Source organism: Anoplophora glabripennis, unplaced genomic scaffold (genome assembly GCF_000390285.2).
Source record: "Anoplophora glabripennis isolate ALB-LARVAE unplaced genomic scaffold, Agla_2.0 scaffold808, whole genome shotgun sequence".
Lineage (NCBI taxonomy): Eukaryota > Metazoa > Arthropoda > Insecta > Coleoptera > Cerambycidae > Anoplophora > Anoplophora glabripennis.
In genome coordinates, this window is record NW_019416885.1 from 38,152 (window position 1) to 61,448 (window position 23,297).

The following is a 23,297-nucleotide window of genomic DNA, read 5'->3' on the forward strand; positions in this document are numbered from 1 at the left end:
CACCGTTAGTTCGGAAATGATGTCAGATCTTTGGGATAGGACTTTTTTGTGTGTATGATATTCTATTAATTAAAACGGCCAACCCTAAATATTAAGAGTCACACTTTGACTAAGAGTATGTTTTATCGATTATTGGCATCAAAATGAATAGCACTACGGGAGTCTACATCTTTCCACTCGAGATTTTTTTTGTGTGTACCGGTGTTATGGTTTCTCTACGAAAACTAGTAGAGCGATTTGGACAAAAAGTATGCTGTTATATTCTACTACTTAATGTACTAATGTAAATATGTCTTAACTGGAAGTACTTTTGCAGTCTTGTCCATAATATCTATGCGATAATTTTTTCAGTAAATTAATCAATATCTTTCTTTGTATACATTTTTGGCTGTTTATCAGTATTGATTTATGAAATAAAAATAATTCCTTGCCTGTATCGGTGTCTGTTCTTTCTAACAGTGGTTTCATTTATCTTTTCAGCATAAGATCCGTCGGTAATGGAATATCAATTGAAAAAAGCCGTCCTCCTGGTATGAACAGTTTAATAGCATGTAATAGCTACAAAAGCCAAGCGTGGCCGAAGAGAGATGCGTCTAGTCTCAATTTAGCACCATACAGTTACAGTTATGGAGCCACAGATCAACGGAATGGCATTACATCTACTTCATATTTGCAAGGGGTGGCTTAGTTTTCCGTGAAACAAATATGTAGTATTGATATTAAATTTTCGTTGAAATACAACAATTTTGTCGTACAATTTTTTTAAGATTATTATTTGATATGTAGGTACTTGACTAATAAATATTTTTTATAGTTGTTTGTTTTTTAAATTTTGTAAAGTTCATTTTATTATAAGCACTACTTAATAATTTTTATTTTTGGAAGCAACAAAATGTTTTCTTTTGATTGATTAGGTATACCGTTCAAAGATAGACATAGAGCACCTGTATTCAAAATGTCAAAAATTCAAAATTTAAAATTTATAAAATTAACATTATCGATACTACAAAATTCAAAAAATTTACACTCCTTCTTAAAACTAGTATTTATAAATATGTTATATAATTAGTAAAAAATGTGTTCCAAATTTTTTTTAGATGTGAGTTCCTCAAAAAAATCGAAATGTTGGTCGGGTTCCGCGAATTGTAAAAGTTTGAAAACCGCTGAATCCGCTGATATAGAGTATTTTCTCCAGTCCATATCATAAGTTCAAGAAGTTATTCTTTGAATTATTTTAAACAAAAAAGCGTCATTCATCCAGAAGTATAAAGCTCTTCGATTTTTTACAAAAATTCATATTTAATCAAATACGCGGTCAGTTCAGAAAATAACCGAACTTTAATTGTATTATTAATTTTATACACTATTGATCCTTGTCTCCTTCGAAGTACTTCCCTCCCACTTTTCCCAGCTGTGTTTAAAAAATTAGAAAAAATCTTAAGGAGCCAGGTCTGGCGAGTAGGAGAATGAGGGAGGACTGTAATCTGATTTTCGGCACAAAACTGACGAATTGACAAAGCTGAGTGTGCAAGAACCATGAGTTATTTCGCCACAACTCTGGTCTCTTTTTTGCTGATATTCTTAACCGTTATAAAACACCTTGATAGTACACACGGTTCACTGTTTCACCTTGGCAAGAATTCAAAATGCACAATTCCATTAAAGTAAAAAAAAAACAGTGAGCATCACTTCGACATTGGATCGAGACTGGCGTGTTTTCTTGGGACGTGGAGATCCTCTGCCAGTTCATTGTGATGATTGAACTTTGATCTCACTGTCGTAGCCGTAAACTCAGTTTTCGTCTTCCGTTATGATCCTTTGAATAAATGTTTCATCGTCACTGGATTGTTCAAGAAGTTGCCAACGAACGTCCACACGACTTTCTGTCTGTTGTTCGGTCATCTAACGAAGAACAAATTTTGCTGCAAATCGATGCATATCAATTTTTCAAAATTCAAACTCTTCTGCAATTTTTTCGACAGTCAATCGGCGATTTGCTGAAGTCGAAGGCATTCCTGGTCGACGATTATCCTGAATTGACTGACGACCACTTTTAAATCGTGAAAACCATTCGTAATATTGCGTACGACATAGAGCATCTATGTAAACTTGTTTAAAAAGTTGAAACGTTTCCGTGACAGTTTTCCGCAGTTTCACGCAAATTTTTATGTTACATTGTTGTTACAGAAAGTTTCACATTTAAAAAATCTTCACCGACACTTAAACACGTTAGGTATACTCAAATAACAATATCACGAAAACTAAATGAAATATCAAGAACATGTGGTTACAAAGGAGACAAAATAGACAAGCACAGACAAAATAGCTATCGCTCCAGACCACTACTGGAATAGGCCAGTAGATTTAAACATCCGAATTGTCGATAGAGCACCAGCAGAATTTTAGGAAGACTCAAATGCAGTGGCCCGCACTTCGTGTCTAAAGACGTATTTAACTATGTGTAAATTAAAATAACGTCCGTGTGTAAGAGCCGTTCTATATAAAAATAGCTTTATAATTTATATTATTATTTGACAGAACTAACAATGTATCAAGTCTATTCTTACAATGACGTATTTAATCATTTGTACAAAAACTCACCTTTTTTTTATTTTCTGGTATCCACTGAAGTGGGAAGCTTTCATAAAATATATTTAAAAAATTATTTATGAAGTGATGCCACTGTTCATTTACTTCTCTGACATCGTTAGAGTACACAAGATCCCAATTCTGTTCTTCTAATATTTGTAAAAACTTTGTTTTATTTCTTTCATTAAATAACTTACTATATTGATATGCGTGTTTGTTTCTTTATCTCCTGTATAAAAAAAGTAAGTTTTTGTGCGGTATGATCTGATTACAGTTCGTGAACATATTGTCAATGCAGCTTTTTGAGTCATATGTAATTATTGTATAATCGTTTACAGTTCTCCGGAATGAAAAATAATGTAATAAGAGGTCAATATCAGATATATTTTTTACATTATCTTTTAAACTCGATATTAAAATCTCCAGCCACAAATATCAATTCGTTTATATCATATACTAACAACATTTGTTCCAACTTATCATAAAATTCTACTATGTTACAACCTGGAGGCGTATATATATACTAATCACTATCGCAGCACATACACTCGAATATTCACTTTTTCCTAATATTAGATTCGTTTCTGCCGGAGTCTCAAACTGTTTTCAAACTATCAGATGCACTCGACCACTTAAATTTTTACATAATTGTGTATATGTCACGAATCGATTGGCCAAATATCTCTGATAGTTTCCGATCAATCCTCAACTGCTGCAGAAACAGACCTATTATGTTGCGAAAATACACTGCTGCACTTCCATTTTGCCCTTCTTTTCTGCAAAAACTTGACGCCATGTAAAACCTTTGATATCATATAATTTCAGCTGCCATTGATATTTTCAATGTTCTGTTATTGCCAGAAATTGACTTTCTGGATGTTAACTGAATATTTTGATGAATCACTGATATTTTATTTTTTATTATTTATATTTATATAGTTGTTTCCTTCTTGCTAGAAAAAAACCTAATTTATTAATTTTCGAATGAAAAATTTGCAATGTTTACCTGCTACTCAAATTCTACAGATATTCCTACTTTAAATGCACTTTGATAATCGTGGTAAAGATTTTGTTTTTCCACTACAATATCCAAATTGGGACATTCCATAAAACAATGGCTTTCTATTTCTTGATCGATAAGTTCTTCTATTACTATAACTTTGCTATTTTTCATTATCAAATCCCTGTACATTTTCATCCTCTATTTCTTGACTTGCATATTCTCTATTTCTCTCTGATACTTCCTGCACTGTTTGTAACTTTTGATTTTTTGTTTAAGATTCCTTTGTTTGTTTATATGCTTTCTTTTCCTGATGTTTTATCTGTTCTTCACCTCATTTACAGGTTTCACGTTTTCTTTTATTTTACCTTGTATGAATTCATTGTTCTCCTTTAATGACCTAGTATTTTCTTCCAACAGATGCTTATTTTCCTTTAACAATGTATACTTTTCTTCCTGTTCACCAATTATTTTTTTCAAGAGGTTAATTTGCCAATGTTTCCAAAAATCATCGTCGAGTCGATTGGACAGGAAATACCACGCCGAGAGTTCTTCGTTCCATCGAACGACGACGACAACTCGTGCCAAACCTACTCCCGAGGTTGCTGACGAGAGCCAAAAACGGGAAAAACTTTCGACTCACTTTTGAAAAATCAACGAAAAATATTGACTTCAAATTCAACCTACGACAAGACACCTTAAGGTCTATATTAACATTGTCCAATTTCAGACTTCTAACTTAACCAGAAATGCAGTCATCCTCGACCAGAATGGGGTGACACTAAACCGAACCACGCAACAGGCAGACTACCAGAATTCACCCCGCCGGCGAGTAAACACGCACCCTGGTCGTTTGCAGTTATTTAACCAGGACGTAATAACCCGGCCAGAGTGTGTACCTACTCGACAAACAAAAGAGTTCGCATTTGAAACCGCTACGTTTCTGTACTGTCATACCAAGCATAAATAATGTATCTGAAATCTTAATCTGACTCATTCTTTCTCTACAAGAAATCTATAAACCCGAGCCCAATACTCTCTCAGGTATACATTGTAATTCAAGCTTCATTCAAGCTTTCGATCTGGCGCTCCACGCAGTCCGTACAACAGTACATAAATATATGCAAGAGACAAAGATTTTTAGACATAAGGGTATCAAACCCGCAAGTGCTATAAAGGGTAAACAAAAAAAAAATCTGAACCATAAATATTTCCAAAGGGCCTAAATTTGGAAAAAGCAAGTATCAGTGCTTCCAAGGCCTCTCAGGTCACACCAACCACTCAAAAGGTCGTGAACTCTCCACCTGAGCATATCGAGCGTCACAATGACTTAGGTCAAAAGGGAATCACAGAGATACAGAGGAACCTCCTCACCAGCGAGCAGGTGACGACCTAGCACCGAGGGTGAGAAAGGACCCAGGTCAACACCATCCCACCGATCTCATTATGAGGGACTATGATCCGCTCATGATGCTTTGAGGCGAAGCAAATAGGTCACAGCCATCAAGAGCTAGCGAAACCTATCAAAATCCATGTCCTGGCGCCCAACCGACCTATTTGATATCGCTAGAGTACGCTGTTATGTGCGGTTCTATCTGCGGTGCGCCGTTATAGTCGCCTACTAAGTTTGTTATAAAAGTTATAAAAAAATAATTAAAAAAATATCTCAAATAAGCTATCTTTTGACACACACACTTAAAACTTAGGTATAGGGTAGGAGTTGCCGTTGACGAGATATAAATGTTACAACATGAGAGTAAAATTGGAAAACAATGTGTAAAAAATATATGAACGATAATGGACGCAAACAAGTAGGTACCTACTCATATATATTTTTATTAACAGATTTTAGTAATATTTCTGAATTATCTAATCATTGAACAGATATTATCCTATCTTTCAGATAAGACTTATCTCGTCATATAGCACAGTTAGGTTAGTGTTTGTTAAAAATAGAAGCCATGAGCGTAAGTTGTCATTCAACTATGTAAACTTATCATTAAACTAAATTTGTTATTAGATGCAAGTATCTGGATTGGAATATCTCAAGAGTTATTCTGGAATTTTAAAAATTTCAGAAGAGGTAACATTACACTTTCACCTATAATAATATGCCGTTAATTTAGTATGAATCATTCTACTTTGCTTGTTTACTTTAACAAATACTTCTACACGCGTACCTATAAGGAAAAAAATTATGCAGTTACACATCTATTTTATCTGGAGGATATATATTGAAAATTTTGTCTACCTGGTTCATGTGACTCCTTATGTTTTGAGTAAATATGTCTAAATATTCCAACGAATTACTAAAATATGTATGTATGCCGGTTACACCGGAAGTTGTGAGATATTGGAAATCATTATATTTTTCAAGTCTCTATTGCACACAAGGTTCCACATATATTTTTAAATTAATATGCCCATCTTCTTCATCTAAATTATTATGAAACACTTATATGATGAAACGTTTATTTGCTTCTATATAGGGGGAACACCGTTCGACCACATACTTCTGAGATACTAAACGATATAGACCAACTTATCTATATCATTTTAAAAAAAATTCTTATTTTGTTCAGATCGTTGTTGTGATTTGAGTGTAATATACAGGGTGTTCCTAAATAAGTGTCGCAACGGAAAACTGTAAATTCCTCTTGAAGAGAGAAACATATTTTTCCTCTTCCATTTTTCTCTCCGAGCTTTCGTTTTCGAGATACGCGGATCAAATTTTTTTTTCAGATTTTTGCCAATATCTTAGGAACCGTTTGAACTACAGGACTGAGCTTTTGTACACACATTACCACTATTAATAGCTACTTTTTCGCACCCATCTCGAATTCATTGGACGTGCCAGTGGTGGAGATTTTAAGGTATCGTAAGGGTTTTTCCCCCCCTAAATTTTACGCCACTGGAAAAATTGACTTTTGATAGCAAATTCTAAAGCGCCAATGAATTTTACACAATAAGAGTTCTCTTGGTTCATTGCTCTAAAGTCAACCGTTTTCAAGAAAAATTACTTTTTATGAACAAAAGCAAACATTTTGCTAACGTTTCGAAAATCTTTTGTAATTAAAAAAATAAGTAGTAATAATTAACAATTTTAACGAAATTTAACAACAGATAGGATTTTAACTTTTTTTATCAATTTGGCGAGTAACTGTTTTGCAGAAACTGTTCAAAATTACGTCCGTTGGCTTGAATGCACGCATTACATCTTCTAATCATGTTTCTTTCTGCCGCTGCGGCTTCACCTCTATCGGTCAACTTTTCGATAGTATTGACATGGAACGTTAGCAAAAATGTTTGCTTTTGTTCATAAAAAGTCATTTTTCTTGAAAACGGTTGACTTTAGAGCAATGAACCAAGAGAACTCTTATTGTGTAAAATTCATTGGCGCTTTAGAATTTGCTGTCAAAAGTCCATTTTTCCAGTGGCGTAAAATTTAGGGGGGAAAAACCCTTACGATACCTTAAAATCTCCACCACTGGCACGTCCAATGAATTCGAGAAGGGTGCGAAAAAGTAGCTATTAATAGTGGTTATGTGTGTACAAAAGCTCAGTCCTGTAGTTCAAACGATTCCTAAGATATTGGCGAAAAACTAAAAAAAAATTAAAGTTTTGACACCGTGTATCTCGAAAACGAAAGCCCGGAGAGAAAAATGGAAGAGGAAAATATGTTTCTTTTTTCAACAGGAATTTACAGTTTTCCGTTGCGACACTTATTTAGGAACACCCTGTATATTTTTTAATAAGTGACAAAGGGACATACATCACCCTACAACGTTTTTAAGTGTTGAGCAATAATTACCTATGTTTTTGTCTCTTGAAATTTTAAGAGATTGCAAGTAAAATAGATTATATCATTCGATTCTATGTTCAAAAGTAATATAAAAAAGTGTATATGAATATGATTTCCAAAATGTTTCCTAAAAGTACTACTATGACTATTTAAATACTGTCCCCAAAGATCTTTTTTATACCTTTGAATTGTTCTCTTAGAATACATTTTAGGAATATTTTTCTAATTTGTTGTGTAAAATAGCTTTTCCAATTATAAATATGAATAGAAGCCTTGACCACAGCTTAATACAGCTGGAAGAGTCCGTGTCGGCGCCTTTGATGTGGCGGTCGAGAACCAAGCGAGACGGAATCGTGCTAACTCTCAGATTAAGCGGAATTGTCGGGGCTGGATTAAAAGAATTTTTATTATTGAAATAAAATATTTAGTTTCTACCTGACAGTATCGTAGTAGGTAATTTTAATAATATGAAATTTGAATTAGAATATTACGTGGTATGACATTAAAAGTAGAAAATGGATATTTTAGATAGGTAATAGGTTTTGTACTTGGAGTTAATACGGATTATTAAAAGAAACCTTGAAGAGTAATTAAAATTCCTTGTTTAAGTTCCTGTTTACTGACGTAATCCTTAGAGAAGAAAATGGTTAAAATCGCGTTTTTTTCGAACAAAAAATCGTTAATATCTCGAAAACAGTAGATTTTAGAGAAAAGTTGCATATGAACATATTTGTTCAGAATACCCCAAAAAGCCTATAAAAATGTATTTCGAGCGAAAAAATCGAAAATTACGAATTTGTTTAAAAAAAATTGTTTAAACAATTTTTGACCATTAGTAACGTCTGGCAACATGCGGATATGATTCAAGGGTCATTTTTTTAGTAAGATTTTGAAAAAAAATTGGAATGAGAATCATGTTCCTAGCGGGAGCAACGATACAGCCTGGACTAATACTTATACATATTATAAAACATACCTACAATATAATACACAAAAAAATATAATAACATAATATATAGTATTAAAAATATAATCATTACAGATTTCTCCATAATTATAAGTTTATTTTTTGAATATTCCTAAAATTTTGGTTTATAGTTTATAACGTATAATAAATTCTAACCCTTAAATATAACCTAAGTACAAATTCTTTCGGAAAAGAATGACACGGATGACTAAAAGGTAGTCTTTTAATTAATTCAAGAAATGTGCTACAAATGTTATTTTTTGTGGATAATTGTTCAAAATTATCTTGAAATATCTTTTCAGTGTTACAAATGAGCTCAACAAAGTTATCGTTTGGCATTTGCAATTGTCCAAATAAGATATATTCATTTTCATTATTATATAAAATAAAAATAAATCAACGAAATTATACCCACGCCTATGATTGCAATTCTTACTACCCGTTGTCGCTACTCGCCTGAACGTACATTTTTTTGAAACATAATTATAATAATTTAATTCTTTAAATTCTAAATTCCTTTGTAAACGCCATTTCGAACGAAAATATTTAAAATATTTCTTTTCTCTTTATTCATTCAATACTTTTAATTAATTAGGTATTGGATCACCCAATGAATTTTGATTAATTTGGTAATTGACAAGAAAGGGGAAGCTGTATATTATATACAGGGTGTCCGCAAATTTCACCGACAACGTTTGACTGTATATTCACAACGATAAATATAATAAATACGATCTACGAAAAAAACGTTAAATAAAAAATTTTTGGTTTTTGAATTACAAACATTTAAAGTCAAAAATAAAACTAATTTAATTAATAACTTCATAACCCTTTTACCGATAGCGTTAAAATTGGGCACATTTATTTGGACTATTATGGCGTATTATTTCTTAAAGCTTTAGTCAAATCAATATACCGGGTGATAGTTAGTTTTCTCTGGTTACATCTCCCTTTTAGGGGTCAAAACTTTTACAGTGGTCGTATTTTTTTAAAATGGGCAGCAATATGAAAAAGGTGGTTTTATTTTAAAAAAATATTGTCTCTTGAGAAATTCGTCTACAGAAAGGCATTCTTGAGAAAAATTGCTGGTTTGCGTAGCAGTGTCACGGATTTAAAACTTTGAGTTTAGTATAGGCGATGAAAACAAGATGTGGATTGTTGTGTCAAATTTACAACTCCGTTCCTTGTAAAACAATATTCGTCGGTACAAAATAATTTTTGAAGCAAATTATTATCTTCTGCGAGGCCATTCACCAACCAGCGCAAAATTGTAAACGTTCAAGTTTATGAGCAGGAGTCAAATGAGATGGCCGAAGTTTCTTTTTTAAAGTTTTGCGAACATTATTTTACTTATCTTTAATTGTCTTGATACACTGCGGACACTTCATAATTTGGATGAGTGGAGTGATGAGAATTCTAAAGAAACACGACAATAATGACATTACTTGATAGCCACAGCAATCAACATCTTGTTTTCATCGCCTACTGAACTCAAAGTTTTAAATCCGTGACACTGCTACGCGAACCGAAACGTACAGACCTGCAAATAATGCCATTTTTCTCAAGTATGCTTTCTGTAGGCGATTTTCTCAAGAAACAATAATTTTTTTAAATAAAACGACCTTTTCCATGTTGCTGTCCGTTATAAAAAAAAATACGACTACTGTAAAAGTTTTGACCGCTAAAAGGGGAGGTAACGGAGAAAACAATCACCTAGTATATCTATTTGGCGTATATCTATTTTGGAATGGCGACAATGGCGACGGGCGGTTGTGTTTCTACCGTTTCAGTGTGTAAGCGATGTAAGGTGAAACCCGTAAACGATTTAAGGTGTTTAAAATGTGAAAACTACTTTCATCTGAGTTGTGCGAAATTACTTAATGTTAAATTCATTGATGACAAAACAGTAGTATGCTGTGAAACTACGATGAATAATGGAGATGATGACACATTCTTTGATGCAGTGGTGGAAGCCGGTGGAATAGAAAAGAAGGTGGATGTTGATATATTCAAGTATGTTGTAAGACAAAAAGACACTATTTTACGTGAACTTAATGAAAAAATCCTTATTTTATACAATCAAATTGAGCTACTGAATAAATTTCAAAATGAATCAGAATCTAGAAACAAAAAGTCAGTCAAACTACAAAAACAGGAATGTACAAAGGCTGATAAGACATCTGAAACAAAAAAGTCAATCCATAAACAACAAGAGACCGCTTCGAAAAAAAACCAAAGTAAACATCAAAAAACTAATGATAAAGTATTAAATAAAAATATATCAACAGCTGTTCAACAGGTACATACTAAAATGATAGCTGAGAAATATATCAATATAAATAGCGACTTAAATAATGTACAAAACAACCCCAAAAACAATTATGAATGGAAGGAGGCTGCTAAAAAACGGCAAAGACGTAATCCTGTACTGGTAGCACAAAATGATAATGTCTGCTCGAACTCGATGTCAGTGAGAGGTGTTCCGAAGACAGTTGCATTGCACGTGTATAGAATAGATCCAAAAATGAATGCTGATGCTATGACATCGTTTCTGAAATTTCATTTTCCAGAAGTTATATGTGAAGCAATATCTCCAAGGTGCCCAGAACTTTATTCTTCATTTAAGATAACAATATTTGAGAGGAATTTCAAGAAAGCTATGGATGCATCCATATGGCCACAGGACGCTTATATTCGACGTTTTTTCTTTCCCAGGAAGAAGATAACCATGGAAACGTGATATTCTGTCCGGATCTTTTAACGCTAAATATACAAAGTTTGAATTCTGATCAAATTAATAATTTAGTATTGGAGCTTGAATGTTACAGCAAAATCAGATTCATTTGCTTAACGGAAACCTGGGCCAATCATAAGTACTTGAAGGGCATGCATTTTGATTGTTTTACACTTAGGGCCAGTTATAGCCCGTATATTATTTAAATCTCGGGGTGTAGGGATCTGGATTAAAAAAGAAATCAATTCAAAGCGCATAGATTTGGATAAATTTTGTATAGATAAGGTCTTTGAAATATGTGGTGTGTCTGTAGATCTAAATAATTTAACAAAATGTATAATATTGTGTTGTTATCGATCTCCGTCCGGTATTTTGGATATATTTTTAAATAGGTTTGAAGATGTTTTAAATTATATTTATAAGTCGAATATAAAAATCATTATATGTGGTGATTTTAATATTAATTGTAGTAGAGAGGAAAACAATGATTTTTGTAAACTTAATAATATATTTCTAGCTTATAATTTGTTCAGTTTAGTCAAATGGCCAACTCGTGTAACAAAATCAAATGTATCCACAATTGATTATGTGTTGACAAATTTTCGTAATGGCGGAACTATTTGTGTCTTTGATAATATAGTATCGGATCATAGATCAATATTGTGTGAGTTGGATCTAGAAGTACGAAAAACAGGAAAACATTTTTCTTACCACAAAAGAGTATTTGACGACGTCGCAATAATGAACTTTATAAATAGTTTGAGGTGTCAAGACTGGAGTGAACTCTACAGCATTTATGACACTGATATGGCTTATTCTTTTTTTTACAATAATTTTAAATTCCATTTTCCTTTGATGAGACGATATCGTAAATCTTACATTAAAGATAAAAAGTGGATTGACACGGATGTTCGACAATCAAGCAAAAAATTAAAGGAATTGCATGCACTACTCGTTACTTTTCCGGAGTTCAAACCGGCATATAAGATAGCTAAAAATAAGCATAACAAATTAATATCAGATAAAAAAAAATCATATTTTCAAAATATGATTTCTACGTCTAATACTATGAAATGTTCTTGGAATATTGTGTCACGACTTACAAATAGTAGTAAAAGCGATTTGGGTAATATGTATTGAGATAATGCAGGGCAATGGAGTGGTTAGTGAGCCGAGTAGAATAGCAAACTTATTTAATAGTTTCTTTATTCAAGCGGCAGAGGATGTAGTTGGTCAGATTTCGGAAAAAAATAATTGTGAACATAATTTTATAAAAGAGTTTCATCTTTATCCATATGGAGAAGATGAACTATATGAACTGTTAAATGTTAAATTGAAAAATAAGCATTCTAGTGGATTTGACGATGTTCCAGTATTTCTCATTAAACAAATATTGCCATATATCATACCTCAGTTTACATATCTATTAAATTTATCTTTTTGTAATGGCACTTTCCCAACTTACCTAAAAACTGATAAAGTGATACCTTTACATAAAAAAAGATCCTATGATGATTCAAAATTATAGACCAGTAACCATACCTAGTGTATTTTCAAAAATTTTTGAATATGGTTTTTTAAATAGATTAACCTTGTTTTTTGGACAATTATAAGGTCATTTCTAATGCTCAGCGTGGATTTATACAGGGAAAGTCAACAACCTCTGCCACTAATTCATTTTATTCTGCAATAACGAACATGATTGATGCAGGCGAGTGCCCTGTTGGGATATTTTGTGATCTCAGCAGGGCGTTCGACTGTGTCAATCATAAAAAACTTTTATACAAATTGCAAAGATGTGGAATTCAGGGAAAGGCTCTCAAATGGGTAGAAACATTTTTGACAAATAGGAGAGTTTTTACAACGATTTCAAGCATCATTGGGAATGAAAAAATTATTTCAAATTCTGCCATTGCTCAAGTAAATATGGGTGTACCACAAGGATCTATTTTGGGACCTATTATTTTTTTAGTTTATATAAATGCTGTGGAGCAAATTTCACTAGAGGTTCATTTTACATTATATGCCGATGATACATCTTTAATTGTATCTCACAAATCCGATGCAATACTCGAAAATACATGTAACGAAGTACTCAAGAAGTTGATAGTTTGGTTTAATCAAAACTCATTGTTTCTTAATATTGAAAAAACTTTTTATTTGAGATTCCACAGTCCACAAAAAAGTTGTTCTAATTTGAATATACATATAAATAATCATGCTTTATCACTACCTAAAGGTGCTATCAATTTCTTGGGTTTACGTATAGATGAACATGTTTCTTAGAAATCACACTGCGACTGGGTTGTTTCAAGATTAAATTCACTTAATTATATGATTAGAAATCTCCGAGTGGTTTTGGCGAAGACACAGCTATTTATGCTATACTATGCTCATGTTGAGAGCTGCCTAAGATATGGGTTAATCTTCTGGGTCTGTCCAGTAACACCCACAATGTTTTTATTGCGCAAAAGCGCATATTACGAGGAATAAAAGGTGTATCAAACACTGTTAGTTGTAAGAATCTATTTAAACAACTTAAAATTTTGACTTTTCCATCTTTGTTTTTATTTGAAGTGAGTGTATACATTTTTAATAATAGGGACAGCTTTTTAAGGCACAATCATATACATAACATAAACACAAGAAATAAGGACAAATTCTATTTACCTCGTTGTAGAGTATTGGCTGCGTATAAGTCCCCTTCAGTTTATGGCTTGAAGGTTTATAATCGTCTTCCGGAACATATTCAAAATGTTTTAACAGTTAAATCCTTTAAAAGTAGATTAAAGGAATATTTAATAAATCAATGTTTTTATAGTGTAAACGAGTTTTTTATCAATTAATTGTTATTTAGTGAATTTATGTGCATATTTGTATTTTGGTTATATACTAGTTACATCAGTTTATTGACTGAACTTGACTGAGTACCACTATTATAGGTGCTTACTATTTATCTACTTGTATATTTTGTTAGGACATTTTCTATATGGTTGTTAACTGTCCTCAGAAATAAATATTATTATTATTATTATTATTATTGTGATTGTTAAATTCATATTATTTACGAAATCTCTGATATGCTTATAACAAATTGATTCAAATTTGGTGTGGAGTTAACATTTACACATATGTATAATTTATTGTAAAATTTACTAATTTTGGTAGGTCAGTGGCGTAGGAATGAGTAGTAAAGCGAAATTTCTTTACCCCAACTTCTACGCCAATGACATAATAATCATCAACTGTGAAGATATTTAGATTAAGTAGTGATCTAGTCGTCCTTTAACAAGTCGCTCAACACAAAACATCGAAGAATTTCGTGAGAGTGTTGCTGAGAGTGCAGGAACAGCAATTGGTCACCGTGGTCAACAATTGGATATTTCGAGAAGCTCTCACTGCGTATTCTCACGAAATATTTGCGTCTTCATGCTCACAAAATTCAACTAACTCAAGAACTGAGGCTTATTGACCACATAGAGCGAAGACAGTTCGTTGAACGGATTATGGAACAAGTGGATGCTGATTTTCTTTAACAAAATCGTCTTCAGCGATTAGGCACATTTGCTTCTTGCTGACGCATTTGGAGTTCAGAAAATCCACGAGTAATTGTTAAGATACAAGTTCATCTACAGCGTGTCACTATTTGGTGCTGATTTTGGTCTGGAGGCATCATCGGAAATGCGGCTAGTCAGGAAATAAAGGCTCCCAAACAGTAGCGATATTGCAGTATCGCCTAGAACCTTTCAAATAGATGAGTTTGCGATATTAACGATCGTGTACTCCTCATCCGATTACGCATGCGTGTGTAGGTAACAAATTGCCTTATTTTAAAATTCAAAATTTCATCAAAACATTGCGTTGTCATTCGAAAATAAAAAATGTAAATTCGCTGTTCGTCTCTAATTAGCTAAGGAATTAATGTATAAAATTCGCCTTTATCTTCTCTTGAGGCATTTATGCTATGAATCCACAATCTTCTAAAAAAAAATAAAGTTGTGATCCTAATAAAAAAAATGTTTCGAGACAATTCCTAATCATTATCACTGTTTTTAAATTTAGTCATATCATAGTAAACTTACCTGCGTCTGGATTTTCTTCGACGATGTGCTTCTTCATCGTCATCAACTGCAACCAAAAGCAGAACTTCGTTATCTGAAGATGAGTCCATGTCTATTTATTTATGCAAAAGTTTAGCAAATGTAAAAAAACCCGTAATCAACTACGCGGTCTGTCTTGAGGTATATAGAACGCAGTATCGTTACGATCTATTTGTANACGATGTGTCTATTATTGCGCCAACTCTCCTTACGCATACGTGCGTCAACTCACCTTACAGTATAAGGTGAGTTGACGCAGCAACTTTTAACTAAATTTATTATAGGAAATGTGTGAAATTGAGGTTAGAACTACTTAACTACTCATTATCTACAACAGAATTCTTGAAAACTTAATAAAAATGTAACTTAACGTACCTGTATATTTTCTGACTCTAAACGATGTAAAAATATTTAGTGTAACCTCAATAAATTTAACAAAATACTGTCACTAACACTACTCAAATATAACTGTATTTGATACGTTATATGTGACGACATAATAAGAATTACCGGTGTTGCCAAATATACGCTATGAAGAATGATTATGCCAGAACGAGCAGTGCGTCATCTCACCTGATGCGTCATCTCTCCTAGATTTACCCTATATTAATTAAAAATAAATTTTTTTAGATAATAAATACTATAGCTATTTTGATGGGCTCGTATTATGGACATAATCAGAAAACGTACTTCCTACTAACCGTAGCAACGTACGCGCTATTGTTTACAGGAATATTACTGCTGCTACATTTGACAGGGAAACTAAAGAAGTCGGACCTTCCATGGTTTTGGATTGAATGTGTGAACTGTCTTATTTTGGCGATTATGTATATATTAGCTGCATCCATTGTTATGTCAGAGTTAACAAAAGGATTTATAATAACAGGGGTAAGTAAAACCGATGTTATACATATATGTATTATGTAGGTACATATAGTGTACATAAAACTAACTATATTTGAAACGTAAATGTACCTATTTTTGTAGTATCAATATATACAATGTGTTTGACATATCTAATTAATGACTCGTTTTTAGATTTTCATTCATATTTTTAAAAGCATCATGTTTTTATATAATCCAGTTTTAAGGTTTTGGGAGATGGGACATTTTATCGAAAATGGTGGATGCTGTCTGATTTCAGATTCATGTTCAGCGGATCTGAAAACTACAATAACAGGGTCTAATCAAAAGAACAGACCACATTTTAGTGTGCCTGTATAATTATCTAGGGTGGTCCGGTACTTTGAGTCTCGGTTAAGCCTTGGTTAAGTAATCACATGGTTAGACTACTACTAATTTATTTTATAAATGTATACCTATTCACAGTCGCCTGATTAGTTAATCAAGTCTTAACTGAGACTCAAAGTACCCAGCTTAAAAATAAAAAATAATACGAATCACAATACACAAACCTGACAGTTAAGTAGACATTCAAATAAAGTATCCATTTTTCTAATAGCTTTGGATAAAAACTGATAGGTTAACTGAACTATTTCTGCATTTAAGAATTGATCTTATTTTTTAAAGAAGTTAATCAGCGGATATGAGTAGATATTAAATTAAATATATAATACTAAATTTTTAAACATATAAATAAATAATTTTGAAGCGACTATGTTAAGTGTTGATAATAACACAGCCACACAAAAAAAGAAAAGTAGTCTGTACTTTGACTACGCTGCTGGCTGCGCTTTGACATTCTAGTGCGATGTAGGGCCACCAACTTTTCAGAAAAATTTTAAGCTCTGACCAACAATAGCTACTGACACAATTTACTCAAGGAAGACGATATATTAGCAGAACTGTTTCTGCACTTTAAAGATGCAGGTGGATAGGTTTAAATTCAAATCAATTCAACTGATTAAACAGCCACACAAAAAAAGAAAAGTAGTCTGTACTTTTCATGCGACATTATGTTATCTGTAGTATTTTTGCCTCGTGATCACGAATCTGGTGTCAGAATTGAGCTATCACATCACAGGAATTTCCTAACCTCAAGAAACAGGTCAAAAATAGCAAAAATTCACGAAAAAGTGCTAGGAAAACTAGAAATTTTTTTTCTATATTCAAATGTTCATTTATACAGTTAAGAACCCGCCGAACGTGAATTAGCGGTCAGAATTGATGGTTCTTTTTTTAACCTCAAAAAACGGGTCAATTAAGGTTAATATCACGAATTTTCAAAAATTAACAAATTCGCGTCAAACTTGGTATACGTAGGTTTTCGGGGTCGCTGATCACGAATCTGAAGTCAATTTTCCAAAATTCAAGATGGCGGATCCAAGATGGCCGACCAAATTTTAAAAAAATAACATATTCGCATCAAATTTGGTATAAGAGGGTTTTCGGGGTCGCTGATCACGAATTCGAGGTCAATTTTGCAAAATTCAAAATGGCGGCCGAACAAATTTTCAGAAAATAACACATTCACGCCAAATTTGGTATACGGAGGTTTTCGAGGTCACTGATCACGAATCCGAGATCAGATTTACAAAATTCAACCCGTGAATAGATCTTTTACAGAAAAAAGAACAAGATATAGCAGAAAAAAGTAAAGTAACACATGATTGGGTGCTCAGGTTATAAAGTAAAATATTACAAAATAAGTTTCGCAATTCTGACCTCGAATACGTAATCAGCGACCCCGAAAACCCCCGTATACCAAATTTGCTGCGATTCTGTTATTATTTGAAAATTTGGTAGGCCATTTTGGATCCGCCATCTTGAATTTTGCAAAATTGACCTCGGATCCGTAGTCAGCGACCCCGAAAACTCCCGTATACCAAATTTGCTTCGATTCTGTTATTTTTTGAAAATTTGGTCGGCCAATTGACCTCGGATCCGTGATCAGCGAGCCAGAAAACCCCCGTGTATCAAATTGGCGCGAATCTGTTACTGTTTGAAAATTCGTGATATCTGACTTTAATTGACCCGTTTCTTTGAGGTTAGAAAAAGAACCATTAATGCTGACCGCGGATTCACGTTGGGCCGGGTCTTAACTATATAAATGAACATATGAATGTAGAAAAAAAAAATTTATATTTTTCTAGCACTTTTTCATGAATTTTTGCAATTTTTTACCTGTTTTTTAAGGTTAGGAAATTCCTGTGATGTGATAGCTCAATTCTGACACCAGATTCGTGATCAGGAGGCAAAAATACTACAGATAACATAATGTCGCATGAAAAGTACAGACTACTTTTCTTTTTTTGTGTGGCTGTTTAATCAGTTGAATTGATTTGAATTTAAACCTATCCACCTGCATCTTTAAAGTGCAAAAACAGTTCTGCTAATATATCGTCTTCCTTGAGTAAATCGTGTCAGTAGCTATTGTTGGTCAGAGCTTAAAATTTTTCTGAAAAGTTGGTGGGCCTACATCGCACTAGAATGTCAAAGCGCAACCAGCAGCGTAGTCAATTAGAATGTGTATCATTAAGTTTAAATTAAAAAATAATGTGCGGCATATGCAAAATATACAAGTTGTCCCCGGATGGGGTACCGCACTCTTGTATACTGTTTTATTGTTGATTTTTTCGAGAAAAGACTATTCTTAATAAAAACTTTTGGGAAGCCATGGGCAGTAATCAAATATATAATAAAAGAAACAGGGAGTCGTTAAAAACTGTATTTACCAAAATTGTTCTAGAACTCAAGAAATGCTTAAATAAGGGGTTTAGTAAGAAAAGGATAACAATAACATTTTGCAAATTAAAAGACAAGACAATTTTTAACTATCTTACGTACTTACATACTATCAACATATTTATTTGTATTAACTGCGTACCGAATATTTTTTATTAATAATGCTAACCCTGGAGCAACGAATTTGTCTTGGGAACTGTTATGGAATTGATATGCAATACAAATTTTTAATAAAAAGTATCCAAATGTAACTGCGACTCGTAGAGCAGTCCCCAAGCTAATTATAAAATTAGATACCACTGTTGATACAAGGAATATTAAAAAGATAAACAAAGAATACAATGTTTACGATACTGATACTGTTGTAGTTATGGACGTTGTACAAGACAATTCAAATATGCCCCTCAGGAAAAGGTCAGAAAACATAAATATTAGCAGATCTCATATTCAAAAAAATTAGTATACAACAAAATATATCCCTTCAAACCAGTGTTTAATTGTTTAATTATAGATTGCTTGATGGGCCTAATGGTCGTCATTTAGACGTTTGTTTAACAATGGGCGAGAAACTGATTGAAAACAGATCACATCACAATATTTTATTTACTGACGAATCAAAATTCACAACTAATGACTTGGTTTCCTCTCAAAATTGTAGATACTGGAATAAAATAATCCAAATTTTCGATTGATAACTAATACTAAAAAATTTTAAAAAGTAAATGTCTGGTGTGGCATAATGTAAGTATCATAAAATAATTGGTCCTTATTTTGTGGAAGAAAATCTTAATCAAAATTCGTATTTGGAAATTCTCTATAATTTTGTTTTGGCAGAACTAGGTATCAAAAATTTAGAATTCAGAATTCTCACTTCTAGTGTAAAACTGGCTTGACGTTGACCGAACAAGTGGATCGCACGCTATGGACCAATACCTTGGCCTGCACTCGATTTGTCCCAACTATTTTATTTCTTATGGGGATACCTAAAGCAAAAAGTGTATTTAAACGTTTTTGACGATAACATTGATTTGCTTAAGCTTAAATTCAGGAAGCTGTTGCCACCATAAACGAAGTTCTAGTTCTAATTTGTTTTTTCTATTATTTTAATTAGAAAAGCAACATTTATTTGGTTTGCAGACTACCGTGACAGTTGTTAATGGTAGAACAATTTCCGGGCCAGTTACCACGTCGTCGATTTTGGTTTCTTGACGTTTCGAGAAACATATCGCTCTTTTTAAAAACTCGAAAACTTTTAGAATTACTTCTGAGGAAAAGAGCGATATGTCTCTCGAAACGTCAAGAAACCCAAAACCAAGGACATTTAAATAAAGGGGATTATGCATGTCACAGTCTATCTCATATGTTGGGTGAAGCTAGACAAGGGGAAAGCAGAGGGCTTTATTTTCATCCAACTGATGTGCGCGATTACATCTCCATTGCCGTACATTTTGGATGGGTCAAAATAAAATATTTTATAGTCCTAAGTCAATATATTTCAACAGTTACTCAGTATTTTTATAATAAATATATATAAAATTTTTATAACTTCTTGGAATCCCAATAACTGTAACCATTTCTTTCTTGTTGCACCATCCCCAAGCACCCTAAAAACGTTCACATTTCACTTTTAGAATACTGAGGCAAATTTTCAGTGAGACAAAAATATATTCCCAAAGGAAAACATCAAATGGTTGAATGAATGCAACTTTCAGTTGATTGCATCTTCGGTATTTTTATGTATAAGTGAACCACCACCATATTTTTGCTGTTGTATTTATTCAGTTTTTATGCTCGTGCATTTAGTAAAATTGTAAATATATTTGAATGATTAAAATTTGTAATGTTGGGTATAAGAGATAACATTGAAATACCTATAAATATATTAAATATAAATAATGTATGTAACTTATTATTTGTGGTGCAGCATTTTCCTTTGATTTTAATGGCCAAACGTGGTTCATATTATTGTTTTCTTACTATTTCAGCAAAAATTTTAAAAAAATACCAAGTCAGATTTATAAAATTTTACCGTTAATCAAATAAAAGTTACCCACACGCACGACAATGGCCACAGTTGCATATACATTCCAAAGTCACCTTCAAGCATGCTTACCTGTGGAAGGATAGCTGATGTGGATGTTTATAATCCAATTTCTTACAAATTCTGCACTGTCTAACCATATTCACACCTTAAAAGTTTATCCAAAATACATGTATAAACACTAATCACGTTTCACTTACTAAAATCACAACTATTTTCTAACAAGAGACGCCATATTCTGCCAACCACGGCAGAACGAACGAGGAACACGCTACAAATTATTGAGTAGTTGCCAAGTCTTCAAACATGGCAAATATGAAAAATGAAAAATAGTTTAATATATGTACAGAATTTAACAATATTGTATGCATAACTTAATAATACTGCCCTATAATAATAATTTTCACAATTGTGATGAAAATTGCGATAAAAATATTAAGTACATTTCCAGTATAATTATTATACAGCTGACAACAATGATACAATTAGACTGTGAATAGACCAGGCTTCATCTAGAAATGTAAATAAATAAGTCCCCTTTATTTAAATGTCCTTGCCCAAAACCGATGACGTGACAACCAACCCGGAAATTGTTGTACTAAACTATTTTTATATTATATTAAATTTAAAATAAAAGTGTATTTATTTTATACAATTCCTGTCTGCTTTAATTAAGATAAGATTAAAAATCGCGTCTTCTTATTTGAAAATGTTATTATTCTTCTTTTCTGACTAAACCCCGTATTTAAACATTTCTTAAGTTCTCGAACAACTTTGTTAAATACAGTTTTTAAAGAAAACAAAAATTAAAGGGGCTTTGCTTTTCACATTTTGAATTTTTTTGAACGTCCCGTATATGTATATGTTTTATTACATATTTAATTACTGTCCATGGCTTCCCAAGATAAGCAAAACTTTTCATCAATTTTTCTCGAAAAATCGACAATAAAAACGTTAGTAGTGTAGTACTTCATCCGGGGAAACACTGTATAGGTTGTTATATTTAAAAGAACTTTTTGTTTGCCACATTTCCACTTCATTTATTTTGAAATAATTTTGAAATATAGTTTTCTTGATTCCCTCGAACTTTTACTTGCACCTTGTTTTATTCTTGGACAATAACAGATCCATTATTATGTGCTTCACTATATTTATTTATACATTTATTAAATAACACTAGTATAATTCTTTTATTTCATTATTTTAGGTGATTGGTTATATTGCTGTTGGGGCATATGTATTGGATACCATAGATAAGTACAAATTGGCTGTAACTGTAAGAGCTCGATACGTTTGGACTACACCAAATTTGCCTGAGTAAAAAAGTTGGTACTGAAGAATGAAATAGTTTTGAAAATAAGTATTTAAAGTAATAGCTAATGACTATACTTACAAGTTAATCTAATAGATTATTTAAATTTTTTTATTTCTGTATTAATTTGACAATATTTTGTTTTAGAAAATATCATTTTAGGAATAATAAGAAAAGAATAATTAACAAATATCTATTGTTTAATATATTCACATTCCTCACAACGGTTATAATAATACTAATTAAGCCTCAAATATATTTGAGACAAATTAAGGTCTCAAATTGTTTGCTGAAATATAAAATAGTAAATCTATTTATTGATGTTAATCACAATTATAGAAGTGCGCGATGTATAGTGATGTGATTTTAATTTTTCTTTACTTTTTTCGACTGATCCTTTTAGCGCAGAGGATTATGTCATGAATATTTCAATTTTCTATTTATTTTAACAGGTGAAATCAGTACTGTAGTTTTGTTGATATATGTATGTATAGTAGTTTTTCTTCAATTACTACATTAAAAAACAAATTTCTCTTCAACCGTCACAAAACTATGAAGTTTTTGACTTTCAGAGGTCTCTAAGGTTAACATTTTCCTTACTGAGAAAAAAAATGGTATCTTAGTAACAAAAGTATTCACTTCTAATTTTAGGAGCTAAAGTTGACACTTTTAATCCTAATATAACAATATAATATTTCCTACATATGTAATTCGTCGCTAGAAAACTGTTTTGTGAATAAATTTGAAAAACTTAAAATACTCTATGGATACCGCAGAGAAAAAAAAAGTGTTGGTATTTTCTCATTTCTATAAAAAGGGTAAATATTTAGAAATTATCCAAACAAGAACTACCTACTTCCCTAAAACAGCAAAAATCACCATTTTTTTTTTAGAATATCTTAAAAGCGGGGTCAGTTAGCACGATTTGTTTACAGATCCGGAATCAGTATAAAATTTGCGAACCTTATAGTTTGCGAAACCCATTGGTGAGCGTCGGCTTCGTAAAAATCTCTGAAATTTTGGAACATCGTAGATGACTACATATGTATAACTATTATAATTTATATTCTACGGATCACAACAGACAATTGAAGCGGTTTAAAGAAT

The 23,297-nt window shown here is 32.3% G+C and overlaps 2 protein-coding genes across 3 annotated transcripts in view; both read left to right on the forward strand.

Annotated features, from left to right (window-relative positions):
* The window catches only part of LOC108913004 (MFS-type transporter SLC18B1-like), a 34,026-nt gene extending 33,210 nt beyond the window's left edge, over nucleotides 1-816 (forward strand). For both annotated transcript variants that reach the window (XM_018718454.2, XM_018718455.2), the window contains exon 8: nucleotides 481-816. In XM_018718454.2, the coding sequence (XP_018573970.1) occupies nucleotides 481-688 (208 nt within the window). In that variant the 3' untranslated portion in view covers nucleotides 689-816. The remainder of the gene's footprint in view (nucleotides 1-480) is intronic.
* A 4,696-nt stretch (nucleotides 817-5,512) lies between these two features.
* On the forward strand, nucleotides 5,513-22,301 carry LOC108913005. The gene is made up of 4 exons (XM_018718456.1): nucleotides 5,513-5,556; nucleotides 5,610-5,672; nucleotides 15,823-16,080; nucleotides 22,086-22,301. Exons 1-4 carry the CDS (start codon nucleotides 5,551-5,553, stop codon nucleotides 22,197-22,199), a joined length of 441 nt encoding a protein of 146 aa, XP_018573972.1. The 5' UTR covers nucleotides 5,513-5,550; the 3' UTR covers nucleotides 22,200-22,301.
* The last annotated feature ends 996 nt before the right edge of the window (nucleotides 22,302-23,297 follow it).